The sequence below is a fragment of the Atractosteus spatula genome, chromosome 8 (genome assembly GCF_055471065.1).
Source record: "Atractosteus spatula isolate fAtrSpa1 chromosome 8, fAtrSpa1.hap1, whole genome shotgun sequence".
In the NCBI taxonomy this organism is placed as follows: domain Eukaryota; kingdom Metazoa; phylum Chordata; class Actinopteri; order Semionotiformes; family Lepisosteidae; genus Atractosteus; species Atractosteus spatula.
In genome coordinates this window covers 60,500,601-60,517,645 of record NC_142713.1, presented here as the reverse complement: position 1 = coordinate 60,517,645, position 17,045 = coordinate 60,500,601, and the positions used below count along the sequence as shown (strand labels likewise).

The window sequence follows — 17,045 nt, the reverse complement described above, 5'->3', positions numbered from 1 at the left end:
GTCAGGCAGGCAGAGAGCGGAACGAACTCACAGGGAACTCAGGCTGACGCACTGAGGCTCCGGCTGCACAGCTCGACCAGGCTGGAAGGTTCGCTCCTTCCTGTCTTTCGAGGACGTGGTCGCGCTACACATTCTCTCGTGTACACCGAGTTTGAATACACAGATCGAATGCTGTCCTTCAACGAATGAACAGCACCACTTATTTATCCCATCAGTCATTGGACATCACCTGATCCGGCTGTGATCAGGCTGGTCTCAGTTGTAATTTATTACTTGACATTGACATTCTCTCAGTAATTGAGAGAACTGATGTAACCTGCAGTAACATCGAATAATAACACCCTTTTCATTCTACAGCCCTGTATACAAAGCCCATGGCTGACTAGTGTGATTTAAGTGTGCCAGCAAGAATATTCTGCTCTTTCTCCTATAACACTGCACAGTTAAACACACGCTAGACTGCAGAGGAACTTGTTCCCAGTCAGCTCAATGTGAAGAAAAAGGCTTCCCAAGCACATACAGCCTCCACACTTTGGGATCAAGTCCAGCAGCTTGAAGAATGCAGGTTCCATTTCCGGACTGCACCTCTGGACAGCTGTGTGTGCTGTAGGGTGTCTTCACAAAGACACGGGCTAGCTGCCTCCCTCTCTCTCGAGCTGGTGATTATTGGTGGGTCTTGACATTTACCAAAAGGGAAATTCTAGGATTGATTTTTACTTGTCTTTGAAAAATTGGCATTGTTAGGATTTGTGTAGTAGTACTATATGTTAGTATGACACCAGACGTATTGTGTCTCAGTGGAAAAGTGTTACTCTGGCTCATCTGCGAATCCTCATTTGCTGCACCTTCCGAATGTCGGGGGTGACTTAATAGTCTCACAACATGACTGGTACCAGCGATCAATAAAAGAGTCAGTGATGTTAAGGTTAAACAACCTTTGTTTGAATCTGCTGGGGTTCGACTGGAAGCACAGACAGACCAAAGCTAGTGCGTTATAGAGGAGGGAAAGTGAAGCTGGGGTAGCAGCGCACTTCAAATTTCCTCATCGGTCCAGCAGTCCACCTGGACGAGACTCAATAATAATTCTAGCCTTCTCAAAGGCACGCTCCGGGAAGACAAAAGCAAGCTATTTTATTCGGTCTGCCTCTTTTCAATGAATTAAACATTGCCAGTGCCTGTGTGGGCTGTTCGAAAAACACATCTCCTTTATTTTAAACGGGCACTGTCCTATTCGAAACCTCTTCTTTCAAACACAACCATTAAGCACTTTCTCGGTGCCCTACTCAGGCTCGTGCTGTATGTCTGAGCTTCTCCCTGCTCACCCACAGGCAAGTTCACTCCATGGTACGTGACCGTGATCAGTATTAAATGCTCCGTATGTCTGTGTGCGTTTCAGTTATTCATGTTGAGGAAAATTTGTGCTTTTACAGAGAAATTAGGAGCTGCTGTGGTTAAGGCAGGAGAAATAAATCTTGGTTTAAGAATGTAAAGGAAGGTTATTGTAGAAGGCTGATGGTGTTGGAAATAGAACATAACACTGCCAATTATTTAAAACAGTATGTGTGTGTATATATATATAACAAATCTAAATGCTTTGTGTATTTGATTCTTCCTGATTCAAATAAAATTACAGTTCCCAGGAACAAACACAAATGCTGAATATATACAGTGACAGAAACTGCTCTCTACACAGCTCTGGTCTCCATGGCAACCAGTAGCTGTCATGGCAACAACTTACTGGTCATCAGAAGTAAAATTGTTATTACTTAATTGGTGCCTTTTATAGTGCTTTTCATTGCAATCTTCACACTCACTTCCTGCACAGATACAAAGTCTAAATTTGGACATATCCGAGATACTAGTCATCCATTTCAGGACTTGAACAAAGAGCCTGAGAACTACACCTTCATGGGTACGGTATGTTCTGGAGCAGCAGTACGTGCCCTGCAAATCAAGACCTACACATCCTGTGAAGAAGCAGCATGGCTTCCAACTGGCAGAGGGGTTTTTTTGTTTGCAGAATTTTCCCTCATGCTGCCGAGCTGACGCTGCAAGAGCGAAATCCACGAAAATGTCGGCGTGGTTGATGTGCTGATAGAGCCTTGAAGGAAGAATATATTCACCTCTCCTGACACCTCTGTCTGTCCTGCTACAGGGAACAGGAGAAGGGAAGACAAGTCTTAGCTTTTAATGAGATGTACGGATTTTCCACTTGGTCTCTGTAAAGTCTAAAAGTTCCCCTTTATAAACTTAAGTCAGGGCTTTTGACCCGGATGGCTTTAGGTCCACATCCCAGGTGGGAGACCGCCATTGTGGCCTTAAGCCAGGTGCTTCACTCAGACAGCTCCTGTCCTGTAAAATTCTCAGCTGTACAAACGAGAAATAATGCACGCTGCTTTGAAGAAAACTGTCAGCCCAGCGTACTGATGAAATATTTTAGTAAAGTAGCCTTGTCTTTACACATGTTATGGATAACAAATGTAGTTCACTGCAATAATTAATTCAGTTGTTTAGGACACGCCCTGAAGACAACTAATCTGAACACAGATGTGTCTGTTTTTGAACCACAACATTCCTGCCTTTATGAAAGATAACGCACTGGAATGTGGCACGTTTCCCTGGACAGGGGGGTCTGCAGAATAACTGCTGTACGTACAGTAACAGCAGTATAACACGGATAATAATGACCTTCCATTCCCGCTGTGTTCTGGCCTAGAGACAGGGGCTGTAACTCCATCCCATCTGGCTGTGCATTATGTTTAATAAGAAAACACCATGACACAATGCTAATACGTTAAGAGGTAACATTGAGTTTAAAGAAAACTCCTGCGTGTCACTGTGTTGCTGATATTTTGTTTTCATTCAATTCATTCATGCATTTCACTTTTTTGTTTTACATACAGTATAGACAGTGTCACAACCACTGACAAGAGCTACCGTTCTAATAGTGAAACAAAGAACTGAGGAAAACTGAAAATGAAAAGGATACGCAAACAGGACTGAGAGAAGGCTGGGTGAGATTTCTGAATTAGGTTGCCTCCTCTTAAGGTGTTATAAGCTCGACACCGGCAGACTGATCCATTTCCTCTAGACCAGAAATTCCAACCCAATGTCTCAGAACGGCGATCGGGGCAACTTCCATGATTTTTAATGACCGAGTAAGCCGGGCCCTCGTCTGAAAGACGGGACCACCAACAACCCGCTTTGTCGAAAGAGGAGGGGTTGTTTATCCCAGATCCCAGTGTCCTGACTAAATTCCATGTGGCCCCTTAATTCAGGAATTAGCAATTTCTCCCCATTATGGAACTTCAAGTAAAACCCTCCACTATCCTTCAGGATGAAATGCCCTATAAAAATACAGTTATTGTTATTATTAAAACACTGTGACTGCCTGTTGTGGAATTCTATAAAAACACAGAACACACATTCGCACTGCAGGCAAAAAATAATTAAAAGCCTGCATTCATGTTTATTCATGTCGGAATAGTTTCTGTATCTGCCAAACTCTCTTTTCTTGACACGCTGCCACACAGCTACTGGAATCTTCTGCATTCTGCACCTAGAGGCAGTGAAATAAACAGATCTGGGCACTGTAGAGAGTTCACATGACGATAGTCTGTATGACTACCATAAACACAGATACGATAATAAACGGCAAATATATACTGTATGCAGGTAATTCTGAGCCATGTGCTGCTATATTATTATCCTTAAATTAATTACATGAGGATATAGAATTAACTGCTTGAAACCTAAGCCATGATCATGCAATAAGCCTGATCTGTCCTCAGTGAAGACACAGTACCGTGTCATCTGCCTACAGAGAGAAGAACATCTTAACATGATAGTACTTTCACTTGGAAAGACACCGACAATAGTATTTGATATAATATATATAATATAGTTGTGATACTGAAAAAAAACTCCAAATCAAAGCAAACAGACCATGCCATTTGTGTTCATTTGTAAAATCAGTGTTAAAGCTAATCCATGTGCAAAGCTAGACAGATAAAACTCATAACTGGGCAAATACCTGGCTGTTTGATGACATTTAAAAGTGCAGTGATTTGCATGGAGGCAGTAAAAACAAAGTGCAATTCTATTCTCCACATTATAGAAAAGATATTGCTGCTCTGGAATCCGGCCAGAGAAAAACAAGCTGATACATTCTGGGGTTTAAAGCAATGAACTACACCGATTACACTGAAGTAACTTTACATTTTGAGTGTTGAACAGAAATGATTAAGAATGGACCAAGGGAATAAAGAAGTATACAAAAAGGGAAACACACGCCAGAGGACAAGGGGAAACCAGAAAGCACTAACGTATACTTTTCAGATACATTGTGATTTTGAAAGAATATCAATTAAACTTTTTACTTTATTACCCTTTGTTCTATATCTTGTTCAATCTGAGATGCCATAGCCTCGTGATGGACCTCATTTTCTAAAACAATTGCTGCTCAGGTATCAGTCCAAGTCATTATGATATGGAAGAATGTTTAATACCAAGAACGGAAGGCACATCTTTACACCAAGAGTGGTGGGAGTATGGAACAAACAATGTGATCGAAGACAGTGCCCTGTCTTTTTTCAAGAAACAGCTGGATGAGATCCTTGGATTAATAACTACCAATTGGCTACATGGGCTGAACGGCCCCCTCTCATCTGAAAATGTTCTTCTGTTAAAAGCTGTTCTGTGTATTTAAAAAATAAATAAAATAATAAATAACAAAAATAAAATAAAAAGACTTCATTCTCGGCTGCAGGCCTGAGCACCTCTGTAGACTTTCTGAACTATTTTATATATCTTGAGTTATTAGATTGAAGAACTTCTATCCAATATCAGTTTCATATTCCTGGTTGTTTATCACTCTTACCAGTTTAACACAGGGCACAAGGCGGGACAGCTCCTTGGACAGGATGCCAGTCCATTGCAGGGTATACACACAGACAATTTCTTTAACTATAATTAACCCAGACAGGATGCAGGGCTTTGGAAGAAACTGGATCGTCTGGAGAAAACCCACATGGACACATGGATTATTCTAAGTCCATCCAGAACACGCCTCAGTCCGAAATTGAACCCGGGGCCCTGTGAGAAGCGAGCACTGACTTTCATGCCATCGTGCCATCCAATTGAAATGAAGCCTCCATTACATTTCTCTAACACAGAAATAAAAGCAAAACCCTCCAGTAATGAAAGATGAAGTGGTTTTCAGAACACTCATGTGTTTTTATACAGTGTTTTCTCTCTTTCCCAATTTGCATTCTTTTAAAAAAAAAATTGAATCTAAGAAACACTAGAACCATCTAGTGGAACAATATCTTATTACAGCTTTGACCATGATCATTTTTGAAAATTGCATTTATACATTTAATTTTCAATTAAATGTATCGAGTTCAGCATTTCTGACCCTGGTTTACCTATTGTTTGGGAAATATAACACAGCAGTCAAACTGTATCACCTTCTGCAGCTTAAGGATCTGTTTCTAAGAACCTCTAGTATGTAATCCATCATACTAGAGCTATGAAAAGCTCTAGTGAAGCTATGGAAAATCAGGCTAACATAGCTGATACTATTTTAAATCGCAACATATTGAGCTTTGTGTTTTATTGTAACTGTCTCTGTAGCATCTGTTGCCTACGGCATCTGCATGTATTAACTGGATGTCTTTTAAGTAAGGGAATGCAATGTTCTTTTTTTCTGCAGAGTAACATAAGGGATCCATGGAATTTACTTTTCCATGAATGGAGAAATATTGCCTTGTCTTTCTTTGATAGTCTGCTTGCAAAAATAACTGCAAAGAAACAGCACAGAAAATAACATTTAATATTTGCTATGGTGGGCGGCACACCTCAGAGCGCTGGGGCACTGGGTTCAATCCCTAGGGTACTGTGTGTGTGGAGTTCGTATGTTTGTGTGGGTTTCCTCCAGGTGCTTCAGATTCCTCCCACAGTCCACCGACAGGCTGGCAGGTTAATTGACTTCTGGAAGAATTGGTTCTAGTGTGAGTGTGGGAGTGTCTGTGTCCATGTGTGTGTTCTACAACGGACTGGGATCCCGTCCACAGCGTGTACCCTGCCTCGTGCCCATTGCTTGCTGGGATAGGCTCCGACTCCCCCGTGACCCCGTACAGGATAAATCGGTTAGAAAATGAATGAATGAAATATTTGCTATGGTACAGTAAGCCCCACACTGGACATACACCAGTATCAAAGGCCAGTATGTGTTTTTGTTTGTTTTAAAACATCCCAAAAAAATCAATGACAGAATAGGACTGGGCAGTGACACAAGGTGTACAATCTAGCTTTACCAGTGTTTAGTGTATTTACAGTAGCTCTTGAAGAACATATCAAATCTCTTTTCTCAGCCCTAAAAGGGCATTCCTGAGTCTGTATTTCCAGCTTTAAAGAGGTCCAGCATAGCAAGAGGAGAGGAATTATGTACAGCTAATTAATAGCTAAAGCTTGTCAGAATAATCTGCTCTACTCAATCTGCAGTAACCTTTCTATAACTCATTCCCCAATAACATTTAAGCCTCAAGCCATCAATTTCAATTTGTTACTTTATGCCAGAATAAAAAACAACTGCGTATCATATACTGCATATACTGTACATGTACAGTACTTTGTACGAAGCAACCAAACTCCCAAACCACAATGTTTCATTTACAATTATGTCTAAGGTAAAAACCATTACCATGTGACGTTAACACACCTCCATACAAGCTTTGACCTATTTTATCTGAATCAGGCTTTAAAGTTCCATAAACAAAGCAGGGGGGCTATTTCTGTTTGTGTCAAAAAATATGAGGGCCATCCCACAGGGACCTCAGATGTCTGATTTAGGAAGAGAGTGGGATAAATGATCACAGAAATACTCAGCCTCAGTCATGCCCATGCATTTTTAGAATACCCTCACGTTATCAGCTTTCACAGTCTTAGAATGAACTGGGTAGCCTGCTGCTGTGAATACAGGCTGCCACTGCCCACTTTTCCAGTTTGTGGAACATCCTCTCAGCTTGCCCAAGCCATCGCACAGGGATGAATCGGATCCCACAGGCGCGAGCTAATCCAGCACAGAACTCATTTAAACAGCACGACACGCTGTTTCATCAATGTAGAAGCTGAAGGCTTCGTACATACTGCATGTACACCAATCACCAACGACACAAGGCTTTTCTTCCTGGTCATGCAATGGAATTCTTATCTAGACAAATCTGGGCAGAGCCTTCTCCCGCACTGAGGCTCTGTGCCTCAGTGGTGGCGATCTGCAGGAAAGAGTTTCTCGCCTCAAGCATCCTGCAGCACAGCACGGCCGTCCTCTCTAGTGCCACCTAGAGGGAACAGAAGCCACTTCATCTCACACTCCGTCTTCGTTCCACTGCACAGAACGAGACATAGAGAAAGCCGCATGCTTCAGAACAACAGAATCACCGTTTTGGTTATGCTTTTGAACAAAACATTCCGATTTGCAGCAGGCAGAGGATATGGGATAGAAGGTGACTCTGTCGTACAAGCTTATTCTTCTTATTCTTAATGAAAGCGAGTTTGCTCTGTGCAATCCCAGCTGAACTTTGTTGAGAATAGACTTCCCTGAATAAGGACAGCAACACAACCACAGGTCAAACAGAATAGCATGTAGGAGACACGCCTCTGAGTTTCAGGTTTCAGGCATGTCCCCAGCTGCTTCGCACTACTTACGTTGATGAGCTCAATCTCCCAGATCTTCTTTACCAGGTCCATGGACGTGTAGCCGTTGATCAGGAAGGCCTTGGTGTAGTCGCCCAGCTCCAGGGACTCCAGCCACTCCGCCACCGAGGTGGGGTTGTTCCCATCGTAGCCTATCGGTCTCACCTGCAAGGAAGAGCACAGGAGGTCTTAATGACTCCCAGTCTCCTGGCTGAACGGCCAGGCGAACAGAGATGGAGATCCACCTGACTGGTCTGTATGTCGAAGTCCACTGCGGTCACAAGCCCCACCCTGCCCCCGGTCCACAGTACATCACAGCCAGTCCTGCTGGGCAGGCTGGGAGCGAACACGGAGTAACACAGCCTTCTGTAGTAAAACTCTCAGCTCTTAGTGCTGCACATGTGGAGGGAAATGGTATTTAAAGAGGTCGAATGAGGAGAAACTTGACAAATAGAACGACGAACCAAGACATTCTCTCAGCAGACGATCGTTTGAGAGAAATGCATTAAGATTTATTTCCTTTTTAATCACCATGCTAAAGCAAGGACACTCAGGTCATCTTTTTGAAAATGGAAGGGTACTGCAGGATAGTGCCTTATTTAACAAATCACACTGGGGTTCAGATCATCTCACAAATTTAATATTTAAAATGCACATTTATATCTGAGTATAGGAGGCTACTTCCTTACACAAAGGGTGGTGGGAGCGTGGAACCAGCTGTGTAGTAGAAGCTGATACTGTGGTTTCTTTCAGATGAACGAGGGTGAACCAGATGAACAGCTGGATGAGATCCTGGGATCAATAAACTGCTAACGACCACAATGGCTGCCCTCCTTTCAAACGTCACACTTAATTTTATCTTTACTGACAGGTGATGCAATACAAACACAAAAAGTGTTTGGGAAATATTAACACAATATAAGAAAATCTTAAATCTAAGGCGAGAGAAAACCATTCCTGCATCACTACAGATCTGGTGTTCGTTCTGATACAGAAACTGCGCTTCCCACTCTACTTTTACATATTTAATGTGCTTTAATGTAACACTTCTCTGTCAGACTCCTGAACAGCAGAGGTTTCATATGTAGTTTTATCATCTCAAAAAGAGATAATAGAGGCGATTCACACCATTTTGTTCATGCAGACCAAAGAGAGTAAGAGAGGGAGAGAGACACAGAGAGTGAGACAGACAGAGAGGAAACGATGTTCTGTTTTTTATGGCCGTCTTTGAATATGTCATCTAGCCAAGGAGAAAAAACGCTGAGGTAGGAGAAAAACTAAATGATGATTTTTAAAAATGTTCTCACCTCTATTCCTGAGAGGCTGTTTAAACATGACATGTATTAGCCCTACTGCACACTGTCAGAGCCGAGAAGTGGAAAAAACCACCAGAACGTGCCAGTGTTAGTGTCCGTGCAGTCAGGGGTCATTATTATTATTATTGAGTACAATTAAAAGTAAAGTACAGAAAAAAAATTGAAAGAACATACAGATTCATACAAGTGGAAAGTAGGTTAATAAGACAAGGGTCCTACTAAAGATTTGAGTTTTGAGTTTGGATTTGAAGAGAGTCAAGGAATTTGTCTCTCTCGGGGTCTGAGGAAGGGCATTCCATAACAAAGGAGCAGCCAGAGCAAAGTCACAGCCTGCTAGAGAGATTTAGTCCCCGGTACAGTGAGCACAGGGCCAGCCTCAGCTGAGCGGAGGGAGTGGAGGCATGGAGGAGTTCAGAGATGTATGATGGAGCCAGATCTTTTAAAGCTTTAAACAGTCAGTAATAAGACTGCATATTGAATACAAGACTTTATAGGCAACCAATGTAGACACCGAAGTGTACAGTATGTGCAATATGCTGTCAGGGTCTAGTTTCAGGCCTGTCTGTCTTGCGACAGTGCACATTCTTGGTCACTGCAAAGGAAAAGTGTGCAAACTCTGTGGGAGCCCTTCCACTGTCCCCCGGTGTCTTGTGTATGTTTTCAGGTATTTGATCCTTGCACAGTACACGCTGTTTCCAAAGGGCAGCAAATGTTAGAGTGGTTGAACAAAGGGGCACACCCCTCTTATTCTAACTTCCCCTAGTTAAATCTTTCTTAAGGTATCTTGGTTGCAGTTTCATTAGCTCAGCACTAGCCAGCTGTTCTCAGAATGGCTTTTTTCAAAGACAGCAAAGACAAATTCATTGAGTCTGGTGCCTGTGGTCTGGCCATGTGTCCGTATGTTCTTGTTTCCATGTGGCTGTGTGTTCTCATGTCCTTGTGTGTGTCCATGTATGTGTCTATGTGTCTGTGTATCCATGTGTCTGTGTCTCCATTCAGTATGTCCACGTGTCCGTGTGCACGTGTGTCCAAGATTGGAACGGTGCCCCGTTCTGCTCCAGGACTGGACTCACCCTGGGAAGGAGCCGGATCGCCTGCAGAAGCCGCTGTCTGTGTGCAGAGTTTAGGATTCCAATTTCTAGGAGGTCCTGATCTTCAACAACATTGCTGCCCTAGAGAAGATGGAAAAAGAGGACAAGAGAAAGGGTAAGGCTGAATCAGTTCTAAACTCCCAGAGTGGCTTCACCTCTGTCATACCAGAGCTCATTCCGGTTAGGGAGCAGCAGGTGAACAGCAGAGGGCCGGAATGCATGCTTTGCAATGAATAAAGTGTGTGTTTGGCGAAGATTGCTTCCAAATGTCAATTACAGATAATGCTGCTGTTTGTAGATGCAGTTACATTTTCGAGACATTCAATCCACGCATTGTACAATTAAGCTGTAACATTTTATTACCTTGCTAAGTTATGCATGAAATGTTCCCACAATGATAACCTCTACGACCCAGATCTTTACAACTGGGTCTGGACAGGAAAAATAAGAAATCGACTGGATCTGACTTTTGAAGGAAAGCGATAGTGTAAGGAAGTGTTCCCGGGGGGGATGAGCTCACCTCGATGAGCCTGCGAAATGCCTGTTCTGGTTTCACTGTACAGTACATCTGTGATTTATCACAAATCCCTCCCACTCCCAGGGATTCTGCCAGGTTTCCTCAGATCATTTAACCACTAATGACCATACAGGCTGAAAAAAGCCCGAATGGCTTCCTCTAGTGTTCCTGGTGTTGTTATGTTCTTACTGTTTGCGATCGCCCAGATACACAATTCTACCCTTTCGATTCCCATCCTTCTTTTATTAAAACACACACAGCTTTTCTGTTGTGATTTGCACAAAGAGCCACAAATGGCCACTGAGCTACTGCTGTATGCAAATGTGTAACCCTTTTGCTCTGACCTGCAAGCTTCCTGCTGAAGGTACAGTAACTCACCGAGAGTGACATTCATCTCTCCTGTGCAGCTCTTAGAAAAACGCATCACGGTGGAGTCGGATCACAAGGCACGGCCTTGACCTAGCAGAATAAAATATCCATACAGCTACCACACTCTTCTTCCTTCCTTTTAAAGAGACATAGCTCTTGCCTTTTCACGTTAGCAGAAAAAGATTTGCTCATAAGCTCCACTTGAAACCACCTGTGCCAGTTTAAGTAAAGCAACTGGAAGATCACCTCACCATCACTCATTTGTTTCGCGAAAGAGAAAACACACCACAGTCACCACAGACTACCAGACTGGTGCTACCAGATTCCTGTCAGACTCCTGTTTGGTGGCGGAAAAGATATAGTGGGGTGAGTAATGACCCGATCCTATCGCTGTGAAGTGCACTAGCTGTTCTGGCCTGTAAAGTCAGAGACAGGATATTAAGGTAACCCTTAATTCAGCTCAATCACCACACATCTTTCAAAAATGAAATCTGTGTCATCACATTGAGGCATTTAAATCTACTTTCGGCACATGAAAATTACTGTGTACCGCTTTCCATAAGCAGGTGGGAAGAATTCAGTTAAAAAAGTTTCATTTTGCTCATATTCATCTCATTTACACTTTATTTTTCTTAAACCTGTCACGATCGTAAACCCCCCCTCTTAAGGACGCTCCAGCCCTTCCTTGTTTATTCTTGATCCCCTGCACCTGCCTCCGGTTCCTACCCCTGTCCTATAAGAGCCAGATGTTCCTGCCAATCTGGGCTCAGCTTTGGAAGATGGACGCCTGGAAGCCCGCCTACCAGCGAGTCCAGGAGGGGCTCGACGGCACAGGCTTCGCAACGGCGTCCTGACCATCTGGGTCCGGGGCTGGGAGCGCCTGGCCCTGTTACCCTCTTTTATCCCCCCGACCCTTCTCTGGATCCCGCTCCGGCTTTTAACCTCGTTCGTCTGTGTCAGGATGGATCACCTGGCTTTGGACATTGGCTTACTCAGGACATTCTAATGCAGTGGTTCTCAAACTGTGGTACGCGTACCAGGAGTGGTACGCGGAGCGCCGCCAGTTGGTACGCCATATGACCCCGGGAACTTTGTTATGTGCGCTGAAAAATCGGGACAGGTTTTCATATTTTCTATTTTAATACGTGTCAAATATGCAGCCTATGTACTACGATACAGTGCGTGCTAATTAAATAAATATTTTAAAAAAAGCTATCTCCAGCAAATATGGAGTTAGGATAATGTGCGTGATTTTGGAACAATGCCAATATTGTAAGCACAGGAAAGCATAGAAATGCGTACTACGAACGCTGGTAATCTTGTGAGCACAGGAAAGCGTGATAGATAACAGAAAAATATTTAAGAGGTAAATTTGAGAACAATACACCGAGCGTCTCTGTGTTTCGCTCCCATGCGCATGAAATAAAAACTTCTTTTAACTTCTAAGACGGACTCCTGAAACGGAAACGGGGAAAAATGCAATCTTGCGGATTGCTAAAGCAGGTAAGCCCCACACTATTTTTGAAGAACCTTATTTACCGTTGGCAAAAGAACTGACATGTATTATGTGTGGAGAAAAAGCTGCTAAACAGCTCGACCTGCTGCCCCTTCTGAAAGACACAGTCACTCATAGAATTATTGAAATGGCGAATGATATCAAAGGTACACTGATAGAGCGCGTTAAGATGCGCATCTGCTTTTCACTGGAATTAGATGAGTCTGTAGTCGACTTGGCCAATTTGCTTGCTTACGTTAGATACGAGTTTGAGGGCATGTCCCATGAGGACTTTCTGTTCTGTAAGCTGCTACCCACAGGAACTACAGGAGAGCACATATTTCAGCTTCTGAATGAATTTATCGAAGAGAATGGCATCGACTGGATAAAATGTGTCGGAGTTTGTACAGACGGTGCTAGAGCAATGACAAGCCGACATAACGGTGTAGTTGCACGAATTAGAGAGGTTGCTCCAGAAATGAATGGACCCATTGCAACATCCACCGCGAGACCTTTGCCGTCAAGAAAATGACTGATGGCTTGAAAAATGAATTCACACTGAAATGGTGCTTTTTCACACCTCTCACTGAAATGGTGCTTTTTATTGTTTATTTTTATTTGTTGTTGTTCCTGTTTTTTTCTGTAAAGCGCTTTGAGAACCCACCTTTAAAGGCGTTATATCAAATAAAGTTTATTATAATAATATTTATTATATGTGTATGTGAGTGTGTACGCGCACGTGCGCTCATGTTGGTCATTGAGAATTTCTGGAGTTCCTATGAGAAGAAGACTTGTATGTGGTACTTGGATGCTTTGGTTTGATCAGGGGTGGTACTTGGTCCAAAAAGTTTGAGAACCACTGTTCTAACGGACTCCCTTTGGACTTGTTTGCCTTGGAACACCCCCCGAACACCAGCGCACCTTGGACACGCCCCCTGTTCTTCTTCCAGCCCCTATCCTAGTCTTTGTCCCCGTGTTTTCTCACTCCCTTCCGGATTGTGCTGTCTGCATAGGGTGCTGAAAGACGCTTCGTGACAAAACCTTGTGCTCAGCCAATGCTGCTAAGAGAATGTCGATCTCTGATTGGTCAGGCCTGGATTGGACCTGCAATCTCTAGTAGTTTCTCATAACGTCTCTCTTATATTTTAAGAGACAAGAGACAAGACACGCATCCCTGTGCACTTTTTCAAACTCTGTAGTGAAACCATCATGACGTAGCCAGCTGGAAGTGACAAGTGTCAGCTGCGTCTTGCCCACAGCCTGCTCATCCAAACACAGGAGCTGGGTGATTCCCAGAGGCTGGCGGAGCTCGGAGGCAGGGCGGAGAGTGACGGAGGTGGGAAAGAGGGTGGGGGCTGAGATACGGACTCAACAGCGGTGCTGAGAGCAGGGCTGGTCTGATAGCAAACACAGTGTTCAGGGCAGGAGCAGACAGGGAGGCTGCACTGCTGTGAGGAATTCTTCAGGCAGATTCAGGCAGAGAAAACTTGGGTGACACAGAACTGCTAAGCACACTATCATAGTCTTGGAAGCAGCTCAATGATACAGCACCACACCAGTGGCAATGCAGGGCTTAAATGGTGGGGTCTGATGATTGAAGGACCCGTTAACTGGACGACGGAGGCTGGGATAATCCACTCGAGTGAGCCCTAATTTCTCCAAGTGGAATGCAGCTCCTTGTGGGAATGGGCCTGGTTTCTGAGGCGGCTGAGGGCTGTGAGTTCTGTCTTGCCCGGGCTTGGCAGAAGCATGGTCCAGGGAACACAAGCAAATTACTATGTGGAAGCGCATTTCAAACTGAGAACAGGAGGCACTTCTTAACACAATTGTCAGGAATCCAAGTGTTGAGGTATGAGGATGCTATGCAGACGAAGGAGAATGTACTGTAGATACTGAAGCAGGTGTCCAATCCAAAACGTTAGGCGGGTTCGTAGTCAAAAGGTAGTTCGAAAGCCGAGAGATACTGAAACAGGCGTCCAATCCAAAACGTAAGGCAAGTTCGTGGCCGAAAGGCGAAAGGAAGCCAAAAGAGGTATCGCTAGAGGGTTTCAAACAAGACGAGGTAGGGGCTCTCTAGGAGAGGAAACAATACCGAGCAGCGAGAAGAGAATCTCGATGGTTTAAATAGCGCTGCGTGCCGCACGGTAGAGTGTGTGCTGATGGATTAACATGTGTGGCGGCACTTGTTATTATTAACCCTCTGCTGGCACTGGTTAGCTCTCTTGTGGGTTGATCTCTGCTGACTGGCAGTCATGACAACAATGGGCTGTGGGACTCTGGGACAAGCTACCCAGCCATGCTTTTCAATCTTAAACCCTGACGTCGTTCAAGAAACAGCTGGATGAGATCCCTGGGTCATGAGTTCCTAACTAACAAACTGACTCTAAATGGCCTGAATTACCTCCTCTTGTTTTTACCCTTTCCGGGTTTACAACATTTTCATTACAGACCAGTGAATCTAAAGAAATAGTGAAGTAAGCAGAAAGACAGCAGACTCTGCAGTGGATTCACACCTAGCATCTAATATGGGCCACCTGAGCCTGTCTGAATCAACCCCTTAAAACCTGTCTTAGGAAAGCATAATGCATAATGCAGCAATTCGTCCATGCTTCAGGGGGAGAAAGAGCTTGTGCCTTCTGGCTGTTATTCTTTGCAGAAGTTATGCCAGATGCCTTTGATTTACCCAGAGTTTGCTGTGTTACAAGGCAGGCCATAGCGAGAGCCTTGGCAGATGATGGTTAAGGAACAGGCGCCCAGCTCTGTTCATAGAGAGCTGAAGTGTTAGGCCTCCATCTGTACGCTGCATATGTGTGTCTTCATATCTAATCTTAGCTCTTGTGGGGGTATTCTGGGAATACATACAGTACAGTACAGGAAGGTAGATTCCCTACCCCACTTTTGGCAGCAACAACAAGACTGCACACAAGTGAAAACTTGCTACCATATAAACAAGGTTTATTTTCACAATCATTAAAAACACTGTTTCATACTTGAACATTATAGCACCGAGAGCTTCACCAAGTTCAAATAAAGGCTCTGCGGGAACTGAGCACATTACACAAGCTTATGCAACAGTCATCTTTCGCAGGAACAGCGGGCTGGGGGAGCAATGTTACTTCAGGCAGGCTTTTAATCTGGCGTCTACAGCGAGGATGTAAACAGAATTATTCCGAGTAGACTTCAAAATTAGAAGCCCATAATTATTTAATTGGCAGCTGGGGTGTGATACTATTCTGTCTGTCGAGTGCTTCTCTTTACACTGCGGACACCTCTTGCACCAGCACAGCCATTTATAATGGCTATAACAGGAGCAGGCTAATGGAATCCTACCAATTGTACCCAAGGAAATGCCATCCAGAAGCCATTGACACCACTCTTCCAGCAGTCTCTCAAGGCAGGGTTGTGCCCAGGGAGTAGAGAATAGCTAAGAGACTAGACCACTGCCCATCTATAAGTACCAGAAGTACTGAACCAAGTACAGTACTTATTAGACCAATGGGGCTGAATTCTATTACATGTAGGTAGTATAAGGAAATAAGCCTTAGAATTAAAGTAGAGAATAAGTTACAGTATACATAAATAAGATCCTAGAGAATAGTCAATATGGGTTTAGACAAGGTAGATCATGCATAATTAACGTGCTAGACATTTTTCGGCAAGTAACAACAGTCATGAGTACTCTATATACTGTTGTACATACTGATAACATGCAGGTATCAAAAACAAAAACTATAAATACAAAAAAAAACATGGAGTTTGAAGAGGCTTTTTAGGAAATGGTTTATGTTGACACATCATTTATATCAATAACATGTGGTAAAGCAATAAAAAAGGTAAACGTTTAAGATGTGTTGTTAAAACCACAGGAGAACTAACTACCAAATGGGCTACAGTATATGGGCTGAATGGCTCCTCTCAGTTGTAATCTAACATTTTTCAGTTGTGGAAAGGTCATGTTCAGGCACTATCACTAGTGCACAACCACTATTTGTCTTGTTCGTGTTGAACAAATGAGCCAGTTATTCCACTGATTATAAACAACAAAGCAGAAAAGTGTGAGATATTCTGAACTCAACCACAGAAGCCAGGAGTAGAGCAGAAGTGAGAGAATTAATCAGAGACAGTCCTGATATACGGCACAGCACGAGGATGGTCGAAATCAGGGCGAATTCAGGAGGCAGGTTTTAGCCCAACATGGGAAGCTCAGTTTCAGAGAAAATCGCATGCAGAACGTTTTTAGCCCAGTCGTGAGGGTGTGATGAAGAACATTTACTCTCTTTACTTGAACTGCTGACTGCAAGTGTATCACAGTAAATAAAAACCATATGATTCCTGCAGCACCAGTGCACTGTACTGTATTTTATAGAAAACTCGAAAATCACAGCAGCTGTTGCACTGGTAGGAAGGATGAGGGCTCTCCTACAGCCTGAGATAAACACATGGCTTTATTTTTTAATCTCTTTTTAATCTCTTACCTGTGAATTTCTCTGTGTACTGTAAAGAATATGCAGAAACCGAAGATCTTAAGTTCCTAAAAAAACATTACCTGCCTGTCATGGTCT

General features: G+C 43.4%; 1 protein-coding gene across 1 annotated transcript in view; it reads right to left on the bottom strand.

The window, feature by feature from the left end:
* The window catches only part of anks1b (ankyrin repeat and sterile alpha motif domain containing 1B), a 343,291-nt gene that overhangs the window by 37,736 nt on the left and 288,510 nt on the right, over positions 1–17,045 (bottom strand). The window contains exons 16-17 of the mRNA XM_088924241.1: positions 10,085–10,183; positions 7,708–7,860 (exon numbers count right to left, since the gene is read on the bottom strand). Coding sequence (XP_088780367.1) covers positions 7,708–7,860; positions 10,085–10,183 — 252 coding nt within the window. The remainder of the gene's footprint in view (positions 1–7,707; positions 7,861–10,084; positions 10,184–17,045) is intronic.